The 16,248-nt window shown below is 46.7% G+C and overlaps 7 protein-coding genes across 7 annotated transcripts; 4 read left to right on the top strand and 3 right to left on the bottom strand.

Annotated features, from left to right (window-relative positions):
* The first annotated feature begins 321 nt into the window (after positions 1 to 321).
* On the top strand, positions 322 to 1,751 carry BDV27DRAFT_138281 (HIT family protein). Its single transcript, XM_032069192.1, has 6 exons — positions 322 to 495; positions 627 to 709; positions 883 to 951; positions 1,110 to 1,202; positions 1,282 to 1,296; positions 1,419 to 1,751. Exons 1-6 carry the CDS (start codon positions 456 to 458, stop codon positions 1,524 to 1,526), a joined length of 408 nt encoding a protein of 135 aa, XP_031921144.1. The 5' UTR covers positions 322 to 455; the 3' UTR covers positions 1,527 to 1,751.
* Positions 1,752 to 2,166: 415 nt separating this feature from the next.
* On the bottom strand, positions 2,167 to 3,746 carry BDV27DRAFT_163931 (CRAL-TRIO domain-containing protein; the record flags this gene model as incomplete). Its single annotated transcript, XM_032073620.1, has 4 exons — positions 2,167 to 2,681; positions 2,737 to 2,836; positions 2,888 to 2,929; positions 2,982 to 3,746. 4 exons carry the CDS (start codon positions 3,744 to 3,746, stop codon positions 2,167 to 2,169), a joined length of 1,422 nt encoding a protein of 473 aa, XP_031921143.1.
* An 856-nt stretch (positions 3,747 to 4,602) lies between these two features.
* Positions 4,603 to 5,386, top strand: BDV27DRAFT_163930 (DASH complex subunit DAM1; the record flags this gene model as incomplete). Its single annotated transcript, XM_032073619.1, has 3 exons — positions 4,603 to 4,923; positions 4,974 to 5,131; positions 5,206 to 5,386. 3 exons carry the CDS (start codon positions 4,603 to 4,605, stop codon positions 5,384 to 5,386), a joined length of 660 nt encoding a protein of 219 aa, XP_031921142.1.
* Positions 5,387 to 6,064: 678 nt separating this feature from the next.
* BDV27DRAFT_74884 (putative ubiquitin C-terminal hydrolase Ubp8) lies at positions 6,065 to 8,677 on the top strand. Its single transcript, XM_032077477.1, has 7 exons — positions 6,065 to 6,640; positions 6,699 to 6,935; positions 6,986 to 7,093; positions 7,147 to 7,475; positions 7,531 to 7,956; positions 8,009 to 8,212; positions 8,293 to 8,677. The coding sequence occupies exons 1-7, from the start codon at positions 6,589 to 6,591 to the stop codon at positions 8,407 to 8,409; spliced, it is 1,473 nt and encodes a 490-aa protein (XP_031921141.1). The 5' UTR covers positions 6,065 to 6,588; the 3' UTR covers positions 8,410 to 8,677.
* Positions 8,678 to 10,910: 2,233 nt separating this feature from the next.
* On the bottom strand, positions 10,911 to 11,811 carry BDV27DRAFT_150775 (uncharacterized protein; the record flags this gene model as incomplete). Its single annotated transcript, XM_032071277.1, has 4 exons — positions 10,911 to 10,985; positions 11,019 to 11,242; positions 11,406 to 11,609; positions 11,643 to 11,811. The coding sequence occupies 4 exons, from the start codon at positions 11,809 to 11,811 to the stop codon at positions 10,911 to 10,913; spliced, it is 672 nt and encodes a 223-aa protein (XP_031921140.1).
* A 514-nt stretch (positions 11,812 to 12,325) lies between these two features.
* Positions 12,326 to 12,766, bottom strand: BDV27DRAFT_163928 (putative 1,3-beta glucanase; the record flags this gene model as incomplete). The annotated part of the gene is made up of 1 exon (XM_032073618.1): positions 12,326 to 12,766. The coding sequence occupies one exon, from the start codon at positions 12,764 to 12,766 to the stop codon at positions 12,326 to 12,328; it is 441 nt and encodes a 146-aa protein (XP_031921139.1).
* Positions 12,767 to 13,060: 294 nt separating this feature from the next.
* Positions 13,061 to 14,974, top strand: BDV27DRAFT_138273 (alpha/beta hydrolase). The gene has a single exon (XM_032069191.1). The coding sequence runs from the start codon at positions 13,397 to 13,399 to the stop codon at positions 14,246 to 14,248; it is 852 nt and encodes a 283-aa protein (XP_031921138.1). The 5' UTR covers positions 13,061 to 13,396; the 3' UTR covers positions 14,249 to 14,974.
* Positions 14,975 to 16,248: the final 1,274 nt, after the last annotated feature.

The following is a 16,248-nucleotide window of genomic DNA, read 5'->3' as shown; positions in this document are numbered from 1 at the left end:
AGGAAAAGAAAGTTTGTAAAGAAGAAGGCTATAATTATTTTGACGGCAAAAAAATAAAACAATAAAAATCGACAACTGTGTCGATGGAAAGGTCCAAAGATTCAATAGAGGAGTATTGTGGGCAAACCACGGCCATCTCTGGTAAAAGGCAAGAAATGGGTTCTGAACTAGCTTGTCCCACTCCTCATCTGTCTTACTTTTATAGTGATATTTATCTGCCTTTTAAAATGCCAAGACCGCGTTGGTTCGAAACCCTCCACTGCTACCGAACCTCTCGTTTTTTGTTTTTCATTCCATTCTTTCCTACCATACGGGAATATTCCCCCGTTGCGTTCCGCCTCCAAATAACAACCCCGCATCAGCAAGCATACACTTTTCTTCAATTTCGATTTCGATTTCTCAGTGTACCCTTACTATATACCTCATAACATAATACAAAACACTACTATACCAACATGTCTTCTGCCGCCTGTATCTTCTGCAAGATCATCAAGGGTAATGATTATCCAATGCCATTTTAGACTTTCTACATCCTATAGCAGTTGTTTTGCCCCAGCTTCGTCATGGGTGAAGCTCCTCAAGCAATAATGACGGGACGTCTCTAACATGCACACGAACCAAAACAGGTGATATCCCTTCCTTCAAGCTCTTCGAGAGCGACAAGGTCTTTGCTTTCCTCGATATCCAGCCTCTGAGCCGTGGCCATGCGGTAAGTGTTCACTCCCTTGACTGTTGTCTGCTATTTTATCCCCGCACGGCAATCCCAATTCCCAGCACCCCTCTATCGAGGGGAAGATACTCACCTTTTACGCAACAACCACCTTCAGATCACATGTATTCCTCCTAATTAAACAAACAGCAACGCTAATAAACGAATAACAGCTCGTGATCCCCAAGTTCCACGGCGAGAAACTCACCGATATCCCCGACGAGTACCTCAACGAGGTCTTGGTATGTAACCACCCACCCCGGACCGGGCTTGCCTTAAATAAGGTCTCAGCACCTGAGGACCTTGCGAGAAAGCCATTGCACGAGGACCCAATCTTCCCCGCAGCTTTTGACCTCTCACAAGCTGAACGAGCTAACCACGCATGATTTGTATCGAACAGCCCGTCGCAAAGAAGCTCGCACAAGCTGCTGACGCAAAGGACTTCAACGTCCTCCAGAACAACGGCTCGATCGCCCACCAGGTCGTTCCACATGTATGTTCAAACCCTTCCTTCTCCTCTGATGGGGCTAAATGTTGCTGATTTTGTGGATACTTGACTGACTCGTTATTAGGTTCATTTCCATATGGTACGTTAGCTTGGCTCTTTTTTCTGGGATGACAGGAACCACTTTTCTGAGTTTTGGTTCTGAAACGGCCCTCCGCTCCGGTATCTATTTTATGGAATCGATGCTAACTTAATTCGTTGCAGATCCCCAAGCCTAATGAGAAGGAGGGTCTCGGTGTCGGCTGGCCCGCTCAGGAGACTGACATGGACAAGCTCAAGGCTCTCCACGAGGAACTCAAGTCCAAGATTTAGATGCCACAATGACTATGTATAATCCGTACCGTGTCACTAAACCTGATTTGAAAGCGTCGGGTGGGATTTGTATCACGTATCTCCAGGTGACACCGCATCTGATATATATCCTTGGTCAATAAAAGATTACATTAAATTTTCGTGTAAGCTACGGCTGACTTAGTCTGGTGTAACCCGTGCAGAAAGGAGAGCAAAAATGTTGTTCTTTGAGCTGTGGCAGCTAAGCGGGTTCTTTCGTTCTGGAGCGGGCAACCCTTAGGTTCGGATTCGATTTCATCTGATAAATGGACGGTTTCATTGAGATGCTCCTTTATTAGCAGGTAATACTTCGTCTAAAAATAGTGTCATGAGCTTGTCTCAATTTTGGTAAGATGTAAGATCATTGCTTCATGCGGCAGTTTCTCCGAAGATATCTGCAGCTTCAGTCTTGGGCTGCATATAGAGCATAGGTATAGTTGACACAAACGGTCCATCGGGTCAGCTACATTGCCATATTGTATACTAGAACGAAGAAAATATCTACTGATTCCGACAGACGGTTATTGTATAATCAAAATTCCATTATATACAAGATACATGTATGATCTGAATACCTAGATGTCGTTCTATCAATGAACTCCAAACACCTGGAAACCCCGATCTAGTTGGATGTGCCGTTCGTGACACCGTTCGTGGCAGTTCCATTCGTAGCAGTTCCGTTCACTTTGGCCTCAGCCGGATAGAAATCAATCTTTCCACCGCCCTGAAGAATGTTCAGTCTGTCGTATAGCGAGGTAGCGCGAATGTACGGGTCGAGCTGCCAATATTGAACCCTCAATCGCTCAATGAGCGCCTGTCTCTTCTCCACCGCTGCCTTAATGGCTTCCTGGTCCTTCTTCCTGCTGACCGTGATCCACTCGATCGTGGCATCCTGGAGGTCTTGAGCAAGTTGTTGCCTTTCCTTGACCAACTCATCTCGCTTGGCCGTATCTTCCATCGTCTTATTTTCATCAGCCTTGGGCTCTACATAGCTGTATTCCCAGTCCTCGTCGCCCTCAAGCTCCTTATAAATGCGATCCCTGGGGATGAATTTCTCAAGGTCTGAGACATTCTTGGTAAAGTTAATCTTGGATGCAACCACGGGATCAAGCCAGCCCTTAATGATATTCCAAATTCCTATACGGCATATGTTAGATTGTTGCTCGTTGATTACGCAGATGAGGATACGTACCGGAGAAGATCCAAGGGGCTTTGTGGATAAGCACAACTCCCAGGCATTCGGGATAATTAGCCTCGAAGCACTTGATCATGAATTTAACTGGATGATAGTCCTAGTAAATATTAGAAAATGTTCGTGTGTTGACCAGAAAAGGTATAAATACCATGTTTGCTAAAGAGAAGTTGGTCATGTCGAAGACCACACACTACCGCATGTTAGATGCTTGTATTCGGCTCATGCAGTAATAGGAAACTTACAGCTGTTTCAACTGGAGGCGAGAGCATCATCCGGGCAGATTCAATGGTGTATACCGTAAACCGATCCAGAGTATCCGTGCTCTGATCAGCCGGCTTGTGCAAGCGCACCCTGATAACGCAAATAGGCCGTCCATCTTTGTCAACACCGTGGATATAACCCTTACCCATGCGCATCTGCTTCAGGAACTCTTCGCCCTTCCTCTTCTCTTCAGGGTCCGAGCTCTTCGACTGCTCTAGGGCAGCCAGCTCGCCATTCTTAACAATATCATCGTCGACTTTCACATCCTGCAATCTCCATCTGATTGTGGAGACCAACATGATGAGCGCTTTCTTGATATCCCACTTGCGCGCCCGAAGGAAGCGCAGGAGCAAGGAGTCGGGGTTATCTTGCTTAACCATGTTCCACAGTGTAACCCGGATCTCCTCAGGCTTCATGTCGGTAATTGCTTGCTGGAATTCCTTGGACTGTCCATATTTGTCATCTCCATCGGTAATGTTGATGGAAGCAATGCTATTTGTAACACCATTTGTTGTGGTGTCCTCCTCCTCGTCATTGCTCTTTCCACCAAAGAAGGTGAACCTCCGCTTTGGTGGCGCTTTCTTCTGGGACGACGGGCTTGGGGGCGTGGCGACATCGCCATTCGATTCAATCTCTTCCACGTTAACGCCGCATACCTTCAGCAGCAGAACCCAAAACTCCTGAAGTTTGACTTCCTGCTCTGGGGTCAGGTTGCCCACGGTTCCGGGGGCAGCTTGGATAGGCATTGTTTTGAGGGTATCTATTACACCGAGAAAGGGAGGTTTGTCTTGATCAAATTCCGGAGTGTCCGAAATGAGGTGGGATTCGTTTCCGGGATGACGGTATTTATCCTGCAGCCAGGTCGCTCCACAGACAATAGCTAATGTGAATGTGATCGCCCAAAAAGATGAAGCCTTCCTCGGCCCGTTAGGAGGTGATACAGGTAAAGTGGAGAAGGGGTGTTTGGGTGGATTCGACGCAATTAAAAAGCACGAACTTGTACCCAGGTGTTTCGGGAAGATCTGTGCACTGGCAGAGAAAGATGAGACAGATTGGACGGATCTGGCCGAGGAAAGTAAGAGACGGCGGCGCAAGAACCAACCAGTATGCATGTGCTATGAGCAAATGACAGGAATAACGACGACTTCTGGCGTTCCCCTCTTGCGTTATTTCAAGTGAGACAGACGAAGATCCAACCCCTGAAAAGTTTGATTGAACCGGGGGTATGCGGGGAATCCACAAAATAAAAAAAAAAAAGAGGAGGCAAAAGGGAGTTCGGAGAGAGACTAAAGAAAGGGTCGCCTGAGGGTCTTCCCCCCTGAGCCACCGGCCAGCCACTAAATTTAGGGCCTGGCCGCCTGAGGCAACTGCCGTCGGTCATTCGGCTCCAGCGCAAAAGCGGGGGATCAACAGACGGCGTCAACAAAACAAAATCCAATCTAACATCCACACTCCTTCCAATTATCGGTGCCACAATATTAATTGGTCACATTTTCCCCCAGATTTCCAGATTTGAGGCACGTTCGCACTCCTTACCCAATTCGTCCTACCACATCTTGCGTCACTTCCCCATTGTACCTCGGAATTTTTTCTCTCACGGCCATGGACTCTACTGCTTTTGCCCGATCGTCTTCGCGTCCAAGACCTTCATCCAGGCCCACGACCCCTCTACGACCCAGCTCTCGGTCTTCATTACGTGAGGCACATGGCTATGGAGGAAGCATCAGCAATGCAGGCTACACCCAACCTGCGATCAATGCCCTCGAACCACAGTTTGCAGAGCTCGCAGACTCCATGGCCGATCTTGAGGCCAATTTTATGCACCTCCAGTTGATGCACGAGAGTCTTACGCGCTTTAGCGAGAGCTTTGCTAGTTTTCTCTACGGCTTAAACATGAACGCCTTTTGTGTAGATTTTCCAGAGGTATGGCTACGCGATACCAAACATCTTACCATACTAATTGACGGGCGCAGGCTCCGATCGCCGAATCATTCAAAAGAGCCAAACAAGCGGAGGCTCAGAAAGGTATCAATGTCGCACTACATCTGATGGAAATGTATGGCACTAACACTCTCCAAGAAGCTGAAGTGGAGCAAAGTCGACCGACTAATGAAGGCGAAACGACGTTCATGTGGGTCATTGATTGTTTCTCATGACTACATACTATATTTGATGGGTTTTGCTGACCATAATGTTAAATTTCAGGACTACTGACACCACTTTCGTTGAAAATCCTTCAAGTACAATTTCCCCCAAACCGGTACGCAAAACTCCTACTTCGTCGCGGGGGACCACGAGAGGGTCTAGCACTCGTGGTCGTTATACAACTAGAGGCACTAGTCGAGCTCGTCCAAGCGCGCTGCCAAGGGGCAGAGGGCTGCGGTGAATATCATGATGAAAATTTCATGATCCTTCTCAATGGACCGACTCGTATTTGCACGAACATGGCCTGTCGATTCCTTTGCTCGTACAAAGGATATCTATCGCTAACCGGCATACCATCGGCATTCCATGGTGAAAACCTATCAAAACTTAAGCAGCGCGATGGGTTAGGGGAGTGGTTGATCTATGCTAGAGAGTCTAATCGGGACTTCCCCATGGAAGACATTCTATTCTGGCCACCATGCCTTGATTTCCGAGCGGCCGAACTATTTGGCCCTACGAGGATTCCTTCGTGTAAGGACTGAGAACCTCGAGCAACATCCGGATTTCAGCAGGTCCTTTGTACCTAGTACTGCCGTCTAAATTCAGTACATTCGAGTCTAGGTATTCATATATCAACGTGAACCAGACTAGGAGTTCTTGCCGGAATGACTATCGGGTCTCTGGCCGCTTCTACATTAGGGATAAAATCACAGACGATCGTAAATCAGTAGTTTCTATGTTCTTTTTTTAAGGTGACGGTGATAGGGACCACATGTTGAGAACTATCATATCAATACGTACCGTATTTCTCGGATCAAATGCAATCCCGGTTTCTTATCGCTCGGAAGTCGTAACCCTTGCGGCAAAAAAAAGATCTTTCAATCTGTCATGGCCTCTGCTTTAGTCGCCAGTGCCAATCGCCATTCCAAGATCTCAGCGCAACTATTCCCTAGACTCGTACTCAGGCTGATTCATATCAGATATATATAATATATCTTTTGTTCGGGGCCTCTTGATCAGCCTAAGAGACAGAAACCCGGTGTTACGGAGTTAAGGGACCTTACTTATCTGGGGTAGCGTTCGGGACGGAGCCGACGGCGGAACACAGAAAGTGGCCGCGCAGACCATTTGCGGTCACCACATCCAACCCAGACATTCTCTAATCGCGGCAGTTCAAGGTCTTTCTTTGTTGGGAGCAGGCCTCCAAGAACCATGATGCTGATGTGATACAGCCAAGGTACTTGACGGCGTTTCAATCCATGGATTTCCATTGTGTCTGCAGGTGAACCCAACGTCACTCTCTCTTCCATCTATGCGAAGGATCCCTTGGCACCCACTGTGATATATCTACAATCGTTCTTCGGTGTCGCGGGCTTATCCTTGGCCGCACAGCTCTTTTAATACTCCTGGTACAACATATAATCCCCTTAATCCCACTTCGCAATGGCTAGCGTAGCTTGTGTGTCTCTCCTCTCCGAGGCGGAGTTTGGTTGCGGTATGCGCTCACCCTGGAAGCGCCTAGAACTTGTCTTTAATGCTAACTTGTCTGGAAGAGCATCTTACGGCGCAACTTTCCCAGGACGGAGGTGCGGGTGACCAGTTTAAAGCATCATTCATCAAGACACATAATGCTTTAGCTCCTCGCTCCAAATCTGGGGAATCGGCTACTACACAGAAAGGCCTACGCACAACCAGCTTTCTAAAACCAAAGTACATGTGCCTGACCTGCTCCGACCCATTCATGAATGGTGACCGAAAGGCCCATACAGAAAGGACTGGCCATCAATTCTGTGAGTAGGTCAAACTTGTGACCAGAGCCATTGGCTGACCGTTACCTCAGACATGGAATCAAGAAGTCGCACGCTATTCTGCCAGGGGTGTGGAGACTTCGTTTATGATTACGGCCTGGAAAGACTGAGATCATCAACGCCAGAAAGCACGCTAAAACGTATGCATACCATCCTGCCCTTGAGATCTCACCCATAGCTAAATCCTATCTAGTTGCTCAAAAACGTCGATTTAGCGAAAGCTCGACGGACGAGCTATACGTCAGGAGCAATGCAAACAAGCGCTCTTGTGCAAAGCAAGGTGTCAGGGGGCTGTTCAACCTTGGACAAACATGCTATTTGAATGTCATTCTCCAGACACTCCTTCATGACCCGATCCTCAACACTTACTTTCTAGGAAGCGGGCATCAATCCCACGACTGCACTAATTCTGATTGTATAGCATGCGCTGTTGCAGAAGCATTTGCGGACTTCAATAGCAGTGATAAGGCAGAAGGGTTTGCAGCCCTGAACCTCCTTTTGGCCTCGTGGCGTGCAAGCTCTGTACGTCATCGTCCCTTTAAATGCTACATGAATATCAACTAATCGACTCTGGCAGGCCTTAGCGGGATATCAGCAACAAGATGCCCATGAATATTACCAGTTTCTTGTCGACAAACTACACTCTAGCACTGACGGACACCACGAGAATCACGAAAAAGGCTGCCCTTGCTTTTTCCACAGGACATTTTACGGCAAGCTCCGAAGTAGTGTAACATGTGACAAGTGTGGAAATATCACTCGTACGGACGATCCCATGGTGGATCTAAGTTTGGATGTCCAGGTGCAGGCGAAGAAGCGCGCCATGGGTGGTGCTGGGCCTTCGTCCACGCCCACGCTGAGCGGATGTTTGGAAAGCTTCACATCCCCTGAAAAGCTTATGGCAGGCGTTTACAACTGCAGCGGTTGCGGGGGAAGCGCTCAAAAGGCCACGAAGCAACTACGTATTAAGAAATTGCCGGCAATTCTATGCATGCAACTAAAGGTAAGTCGCTACATCGAGCTTCTCACCAGACTCTTAACTGATTTTATTGGAGCGCTATGAACATACATTCTCGGTCTCCGAGAAGCTAGAAGGCCGCATAGACTTCCCACTGTCTATCAACATGCTCCCGTACACGACCAACCCCAACTCCCGCGTGGATAAATCGAGGTATATCTATGACCTCTCATCTGCCGTGGTTCACAAAGGAAAGCTGGACGCAGGACATTACTACGTCTACTGCCGGCAGGGTGATGAGGTTTGTTTTCCATCTACCATGACTTGTCACCATGCGTGAACAAATAACTGTGAAGTGTGGGCCATCGCTAACATGAACAGTGGATACTCTTCAACGATGACCAAGTCACATCTGTGACAGAGGCCGATGTCCTCAGTGCCGATGCATATCTTCTCTTTTACAATCTTCGGTCCTTGGCCGGTGCTCCGCCGCAGTAGGAGAGCCTAGATTCACCACATTGTAATGTGGATTGATTGCTCATTGCATGCTTCTTTAGCGGCTAGGAGTCTATGGGCATGGGTTTATATCATTGTTTGCAATATACATCTGTATCACTTAGGTCACTGTAGTAACATCGACCTATAGAAAACTAAGCCGTTGCATGACAAGAGTCATTTGTCTTGAAGAGACATAGCGCTTAACACTCAACTGCTTTAGTACTAGTACTCGTTAGTGTCTATACATGTTGACAAATTACATATTTCACCCAAGGGTTCACCACCAGACACTTTCTTCTACATGTATAGGCGACATCCAAGCTATTCAAGGCATATCATGACGTCCGATCATTAAAGCAATTCAATCTGAGTGCCGACGGTCCAGTAATCTATCACCGCTCGGTATAGCAAGGGACACCGGTGTTTTCATAACTTAAAACCGATCATGATAGCACACAAAGTCCTACCGAGATCATTACGGGCACTACAAACCAACATCGCAGTGCGAACAGCATATGCTCATTAAATCTTTCAGTCATCGACCAGCGCGTCTGGAGTTGTGGAGGAAGAAAGAGATCAAGAGAGCCCAGATAATGAATTCCAGAAAAGTTCCTCGTTTCAATTCATGTATGAATTGGGAGAAAAGAAAAAGGGGTTCGACATGACACCTCTTAAAATAATTGTCAACACCGGCATCCGTGCATGATTTTCCTCCAACAACTTTTATTATTCCACATCTGTTTCCCCGTCGGAATCCCAAGCGAATCGAATCGGTGTCCTTTCCGCTATTTCCCAAGGTTGTTACCGAGCGCCGAGGACGTAACGAATTTCGTGACCAGGAATTTCCAGTTGATATTTGATTTAACGGTACTGTAGTTTGGTAAAACATGTGTGTTAGTGATAGGGTTCTGGCTTTCTCCACCTGCACTCCCCAGCTCAACGTGTTCCTTTTTTCTTCTTTTTTCGAAGTATCTTTTCTTTCGTCGTAGTTGCTGGGTTGTGGGTGGTATAATATTCAATCGCGAAGGCCATGTCACGAACCTTGTAGAAACCGATGTCCTGAGACTTCTCACGGAAGCACTGACGGCAGATGTTCATCTATAACCCCATATCAGTTTCATACATCTCAACACACTTCTTTCGGAGATTCGATATATTCCACATACACCGTACTTGCGGATAAGACCAGCGCGGTGGGTGCAAACGCGGCTAAATCGTAAAAACCACAATCAGTCCCAAACTGTCCCATCACCCATTTCAACCAACACTATAGAACCCGAAGTTCTCATCGTCGTCTAGAGGGAGGGGAGCGGTTTCAAGCCTTCACATACCATCCACGGGAGCCCTTGCCGTAACTATATCGCAAAAAGAACCACCATTAGCCAAAACGTTTCTTTTATCGTCAAAATTCACGGAGAATACGGGGAGTCCTTACGTGCGAGGACGGCTGTACCACACGGACTCGTGAGTCATCTTGAATTGATTCGACGGCGAGGAAAACCTGGCGGGTTGACGGTGTTTGGGCAGGCGGTTTGTCGTCGCTGGGCGGTTGTGGTTGAACGGGAGAACGAATGTTAGGGTTGGAAAATCCGTTGTGTGCTTTCTCTGTTCCCGATTCGGACCAGCTCGCTTGAGCGGCGCTAAACTTTGTTGGGATGGGCTGCGGGTTAGGATATTATGGTCATGTGATGGTCCAGTCTTTACTGTGTTGGGTTTAGTGCATGTATTTATCGGGTGTCTGGGGATCGGCGGGCGTAATGTTTCTCCTTCTGCGCTTTCTACTATGTATGTACTTTACTTTATTAACTATGCGAGATCTGCCAGGTGAGAATCACAGCGATCCTTGACTGGAAGATGCGTGGCTGGTATCCAAAGTATTGGGAATACGTGGAAGCACTGGATACAGTTACACCTAGTGATGGCTTTGACGATTGGTGACCTAGCTGCCTCTAATATCGCTGTACTACATGACCAAAAGAACATGTAGTGGATTTGATGTTGAGTAGATGGTATGGCTGAATTAGTAGATACTAAGCATTAATCTTAATCTTACTAAAGGAAAGGAAAAGTCAACGCAAATGAGAAAACAAGCTAATCGAAAATATGACAAGGAGGGTCTGAGTTATTCACTGGTGTCGCGAAAGCACATTTATTGGGGTCAGACTCTTAACTGGAATAAGATGAGGCTGTTTTGATGAGAAACTTACCAGTTGGTTAAACATGGTGACCCGGTCCAATAGCTTCAGCTATTGTTAAGCTTGACTTACAGTACCTATATGAAGGCATCAGTACCATACGTATTCATGATGAAGAACGTGAGGTAGTAAGTGAATTTTTAGGAGCGACTTTCGCTGAATTTACATCAAGGGTGGTAAGAATATGTGGAGTGGATACAGGAGTTATTGTTAAATTGCAACTTTTGCAATGGCAAGACAAAGATAAGAGGAGCGGTGCCATGCAGCAATTGCCAGAGGGAACGGGCATATTGAATAGGTTCAGATTCAAATATACCCACCCTCCCTTAGATACTCATAACTATCATGAACACCGTAACCGCTTTCCAGGTCATCATCGTCCTCATCCTCATCCTCATCACCTCAAGAATCAACATCCGTCACCTTCTGCCCATTCACATCCTCCACCCAAGTCCAATAACCATCATAATATGGAATCAAACCAGGCCTCCCAATACCCGGATCTTGTTCCCCAAACTCCACCGTATCAAACGAATACGAAAACGGCCAAATCCCACCAATCGTCAAACGGACCCAACTTACATTATAAGGCTCGTGCCTATACCCTTTATCAGGAAAATTGCGATGAATCAAGATAACTTATCCGATTTTTTCAGTAATCCAATTTCCAGTTTCAAGGGAGGGCTCTGGACTCGCCAGAATTGATTGAAGGGCATGGTCATCGATCATTAAGCAAAAGGTTGACCGTGGTGTGCCACCATTTGGATGTCGTTTTAGCCAGTCTTGGAACAGTTGCCAGACTTTTGACAGGCGAAGCCCCTTCTAACAATTCTCTATCATCAACAATGACGTTTTTACAACCCTCCCAGACGATCTCGGCTGGCTCAGGATTATCATCATATCTTATAGTGCAGTGAATATAGCGATGGAGTTTGGCAAGGGCCTGGTTCCAGTCTTCGTCGGAACCGTATGTTGTCCAGTAGATGAAATAACCCCACGGCCAACCTTGGCACCAGTGGAAGGACTACTTGAAGAAACGCCCTGAGAGAGACTTGCCCCACCATGGTTGATTTTCAAGACGATTATAGAATTTCACTTGCCCTTGGTCTGGCGAAAAGTCGGATGAACTCCATGGTTCAGACCAGGACTTGTGGTGAAAGAATCCATTGTACGAATCAGGTGACGATGGTCTGGTTTGGTCCGACATTGTACAAGGAGACAAAGGTCTGCTGGTTTGGTGTAGCTGGGATTCTATGCTTTTTAATAAGAGTGCCAGGGGCTTAGGCATTGAACCTACAGGTGGGGTAACCTACGGCAACTATGTAGTACCACTACGATGTCTCATCATCACTGCTGTTGCTATAATCGTTGTCAAACCCCGCGATAGTTCCAACACAGTAAGCATTTCCAACCACGAGCTTCTCGTCGCAGACACCTGTTGCCAAGGATGGATTGGCCTTCAAAAACAGTTCCCAGTCAACAGACTCTTAACGCAGATCTTTGTGCATGTTTCTTTAGCCTCCTGGTCTGCCACAACGTGCCATCTTGCACATCTCAAGGTTGTTCCTTCCGGAACAGTGGCGTTGGTTGGAGGCGGAGACTCGGTATCACCTCCTTCCTGCGGCAAAGAAGTCACACCTGTGGGGGGTGCGGTGCCAGTTGATGTACCACCCTGAGGTGCCCCACAGAGGATTTTCCCGTATACTTCATTACTCGCCTCACTAAAGATTGGAACAGTCATGTGTGAGCCATGGGTTATATTTGCGGACATTGTAGCCCGCGGCATAACCCAATCCAAGGGACTTTTCAATGGAAACACACGTATCGCTGTCCTTGAGTGTGTACGTAGGCTTGCAAGTGAAAGGGAGGCAAAGTTCTATACCGGCGGGGATATCTTTGCAATTGAACAAATTAGGATTGCCGATAAATAGAGCGGCAGATGAGACGCTGTGTTTCAGAGCGATGTTATCCCATGTATCCCCGGAAACAGTGGTGTAAGTTGTGTCGGAGGCACAGAAAGTAAGATTATTGGCATATGGGTTCGCCGGTTCCTCGATGGGTGGAGGGATATCGGTCGGTGCGGAAAGATCACATTTTGAGTTCATAAACTCAAGGTCCGATTGATATGTTTCGTCGTAGATAGAGTACGACGTTGACTGCATCATCTCATAACGTTTGACTGGCCATTTGTCCGAGATTCTGGCTGCGCTCTAAACGGAACGGCGGTCTGCAGTTAAAAACGAGGCGTTTATCGAATGGTATGGACTTGTAGTCACGGGGTATTGATTGGTATTGCCCCAATCGTTCTGTCAGATCATTAACATGCTGCAGTGGGTATATTTTACTATTGTCTAAAGCAGAGAATAATGGTGAGTCCTAAAGAATAATGGAGAGTACTATGGGTACAGCAGTGGCTAGCAGTAGCCAGTAGAAAGAATAGTGGAGATAGGTGAAGATCGGCCCAAAAGAACTAGAAATTAGACTAGGTGGGGCTATAACAAGTAGTGTATAGGTACACGGTCTTATACTACATGATTACCCAGCATAATCATCACCTAGACAAATATCTTTGGTACCACCCATGAGTAGCAGTATCACAATATGCAGTCAACAATGAGCAGCACATAGGAGGTAGAACTCTGGATTGAGGAGGGACAGTTGAGAGCAGCAAGGGGAAGAATCTTATATACTTCAAGAGGTTACATGTGTATCAGATCAGGTGACCGTACTAAAAACAGCCAAAACTAATCGAAACAAGGGATTGACAGGTCCTCGCTTTACATATAAAAACAATGGGATTTCCTGAGCCTCACATTTACTTACCGCAAAGTTTGCATACGCACACAGTCATCTTGCTTCATGGCCGCGGGAGTAATGGACCTGAATTCGCCGAGGAGCTCTTCTCCTCCATGACCTCCAAGGGCCACAATTTGGCCTCGTGCCTCCCGAGCTGGCGTTGGGTATTTCCCACTTCTCGCGATCGTTGGAGTGACAGATTCCAGGAAGAAATGTGTGCCTGGTTTGATGCATACTCCTTGGATGACATCCATGAACGACAGGATTTGCAGATTGCCGGTTTGAGGGAGTCGGTCACCCACATCTTGGGCATCCTGAACCACGAAATAGGAATCCTCGGTGGGAATACCAGCCATGTTTACCTTGGAGGTATCAGTCAGGGGATGGCAACCGCCATATGGACATTGTTCTGTGCCACCAACCAGATCCATCAGCCACTTGGTGGCTTTGTAGGGTTTTGCGGCTGGCTACCATTTGCACGGCAGGTGGAAGATCTGGTTCAAGGATCACAGGAAAGCCATGTTGTCGACCCTTCCAGCAAACAACTGACACAACGTTCGGTATCTGGTTTCTTTCTCAATACCATCTCCGGTTCCAAGATATCGCAGACAATTGAAACCATCGACGCTTCAATCTTATTAACGCCTGTATTTTTGAGCCACGGAAGCGACGACGCGTGGGTGCCCGTGGACCTGGGTCGACAAGCAGCTCGAGTCTTACAGCAGATGCAAATCCCTGTTCAGTGGCATGAGTTCAATGGGGCAGAGGGTGACGGCCATTGGGTCAAAGAGCCCGAGGGGTTTGACCAGATTCTTCACTTTCTCGAGGAATGCCGCAGTCACACTTAGGCAAGACGCCACTTGTGCGACGAGACATGCTACACGGTCCTCATAGACATAAAAGGACGAAATGATACCACTGCTATATGTCAGTAATACAAGAAGCCTGTATAGATGTCACACGTTATGTTCCAGCATTCCGAGCCACTTGTGATAGCTTCGAGACTTGGGTTTATCCTTCAATCATCAGGTCAGCGTTACTATACTAGTAATATCAATAAAGGTTGCAGTTAGAACAGATCCCTGCTGTATGGAAAAGAATGACGCGCTTTGTAGAATCCCACGATGCCACATGGGAGTCTAACTACAATTCGAAAATGAAAGCACGTCCCGTCCTAGTCTCTAAATGGCGAACTTCTTCTCGAGACTAGTAATTAGTAAACAGCACATGCATTCAAAAAACGAACGCTCGATTCCACTTCAAAATCTTCTAGATCCCATCCACCAAATGACCCATAAAAACCCCACTTACATAGGAAAACTGCCCTAGTTAGCGTCTCTCCTAGTCCGCAAAGCACGCACCTGAATATTAGTACACATTAGGTAAACAGCGATCCGTGGAAGGGCCGGTTATCCAGCCGTAGGGGAATGAATTGACCACTCTGATTGGTGGGGAAGCACTGACGATCTCGGAGATTGGCCCTCACGAGTCACAACACGACGAGCATCAGGTGCCGGATTTCCGATGCAATTACTAGGAAGAGTAAAAACTCTACGACGATGGGAGGATACTGGAGAAGGGAGTTCGTTCCGTCCGGGATTGTCACGGATCAGATCGAAGACGGCTTGTGACAGATTTACTAGTCATTGTGCCGTTTAACTTTTTATGTACATAATTAAATCCTTTTTGGGAGATGTCAGCCCACCCTACGTACTTTTCTGGGGGGGGATACGTCATGGGGCTGAAATACGTTCGTACACAATATGTCAATACTATCTGCGGAGTGAGGTCCCTGTGTCTTACTCCGGTACAGATAAGATGCAAGGAATTAAGTAGGCAGGAATCGATACATCATGCGTTTTTGTTGACTTAAGAAATCGGCCTTCCTTGGAACGGACGGCCAGGCATTCGGGTACTGGATACGGTTAGGGTTGACGGTTTTTACAGGTTACAGGGCAGGTAGCGCCCGTCCAGCTCCAATAACCTAAAAGGGATGGTCTTCGGATTTCCAATTTAAGGTCATCCTAGTACGTAGTTAACAGGGCTAGTTAACTCATCACTCCCGATTATGTAAGATATCACCGACAAGACTTCACGAGCTGCTATGACTGTACCCAAGGATGATAGCAATTATGAAGGATAAAGCTTTCAAAAACCGTGGTCTTATGATTTCGCTAAGAGGATATAAACAGTTAGAATTCCCGTCACCACGCTAGACCGTTCATTATCGCCAAGCCCATACCCTTTAATTAGTCGAGATAGTGGGTCTTGGAGTCACTAACAGCACGGACAATTTCTGTGATGTATGTATGCATGTTTCCTATGTATAAGCCCATCACAACTATGGCTTCATTTTTCACTAGTTGATCGTGGCGTGCTTTGTCCAGCTCTGTACCAGGCACAATAAGTACTAGTAATTCCCTTCTGTCTGTCAGTGATGTCCAAGGGTTGTCGCCAAGCAGGAACTGCCTTGGAGTACCAAGTCCTCGAGGGAACGTTCAGGAACGAAAGAGATCAAGATGAATAATGATGACAAGGATCAAGGTGAAAATGACTAATAGAGCGGAGCGAATGAGTCACACCACTCGAACGGAAAAGCATAAGCGAAAGGCAACGAAGAAGTGTAAATTATAAAAAATAAAATAAATAATAATAAAGAAGAAAGCTCCAGAACCTTTTTGAAAAACACTAACTTGTAATTCCGAAGGAAAAAAAGATGTGTGCCCCCGATGGGAAAGTGCGTGTGTATACGATGTGGTACCGAGTACAGATGGACTGATTTAATCTACTTGCTTACGGAGTATGTTATGGCTTTTTTCTTATTTTTTCTTTTTTTTTTTTTTTTTTT

Source organism: Aspergillus caelatus (genome assembly GCF_009193585.1).
Source record: "Aspergillus caelatus strain CBS 763.97 unplaced genomic scaffold BDV27scaffold_370, whole genome shotgun sequence".
Classification (NCBI taxonomy): Eukaryota; Fungi; Ascomycota; class Eurotiomycetes; order Eurotiales; family Aspergillaceae; genus Aspergillus; species Aspergillus caelatus.
This window is presented reverse-complemented; position numbering and strand designations above follow the sequence as displayed.

What these genes read in the sequence shown, in the direction of transcription:
- BDV27DRAFT_138281 (XM_032069192.1), top strand. Translation starts at nt 456, where the DNA reads ATGTCTTCTGCCGCCTGTATCTTCTGCAAGATCATCAAGG. An exon ending in CTTCTGCAAGATCATCAAGG is followed by an intron (nt 496 to 626) that starts GTAATGATTATC and finishes GAACCAAAACAG; the next exon opens with GTGATATCCCTTCCTTCAAG. An exon ending in CTCTGAGCCGTGGCCATGCG is followed by an intron (nt 710 to 882) that starts GTAAGTGTTCAC and finishes AACGAATAACAG; the next exon opens with CTCGTGATCCCCAAGTTCCA.
- BDV27DRAFT_74884 (XM_032077477.1), top strand. Translation starts at nt 6,589, where the DNA reads ATGGCTAGCGTAGCTTGTGTGTCTCTCCTCTCCGAGGCGGAGTTTGGT. An exon ending in CGAGGCGGAGTTTGGTTGCG is followed by an intron (nt 6,641 to 6,698) that starts GTATGCGCTCAC and finishes CTTGTCTGGAAG; the next exon opens with AGCATCTTACGGCGCAACTT. An exon ending in CCTCGTGGCGTGCAAGCTCT is followed by an intron (nt 7,476 to 7,530) that starts GTACGTCATCGT and finishes CGACTCTGGCAG; the next exon opens with GCCTTAGCGGGATATCAGCA.
- BDV27DRAFT_138273 (XM_032069191.1), top strand. Translation starts at nt 13,397, where the DNA reads ATGGGATTTCCTGAGCCTCACATTTACTTACCGCAAAGTTTGCATACG.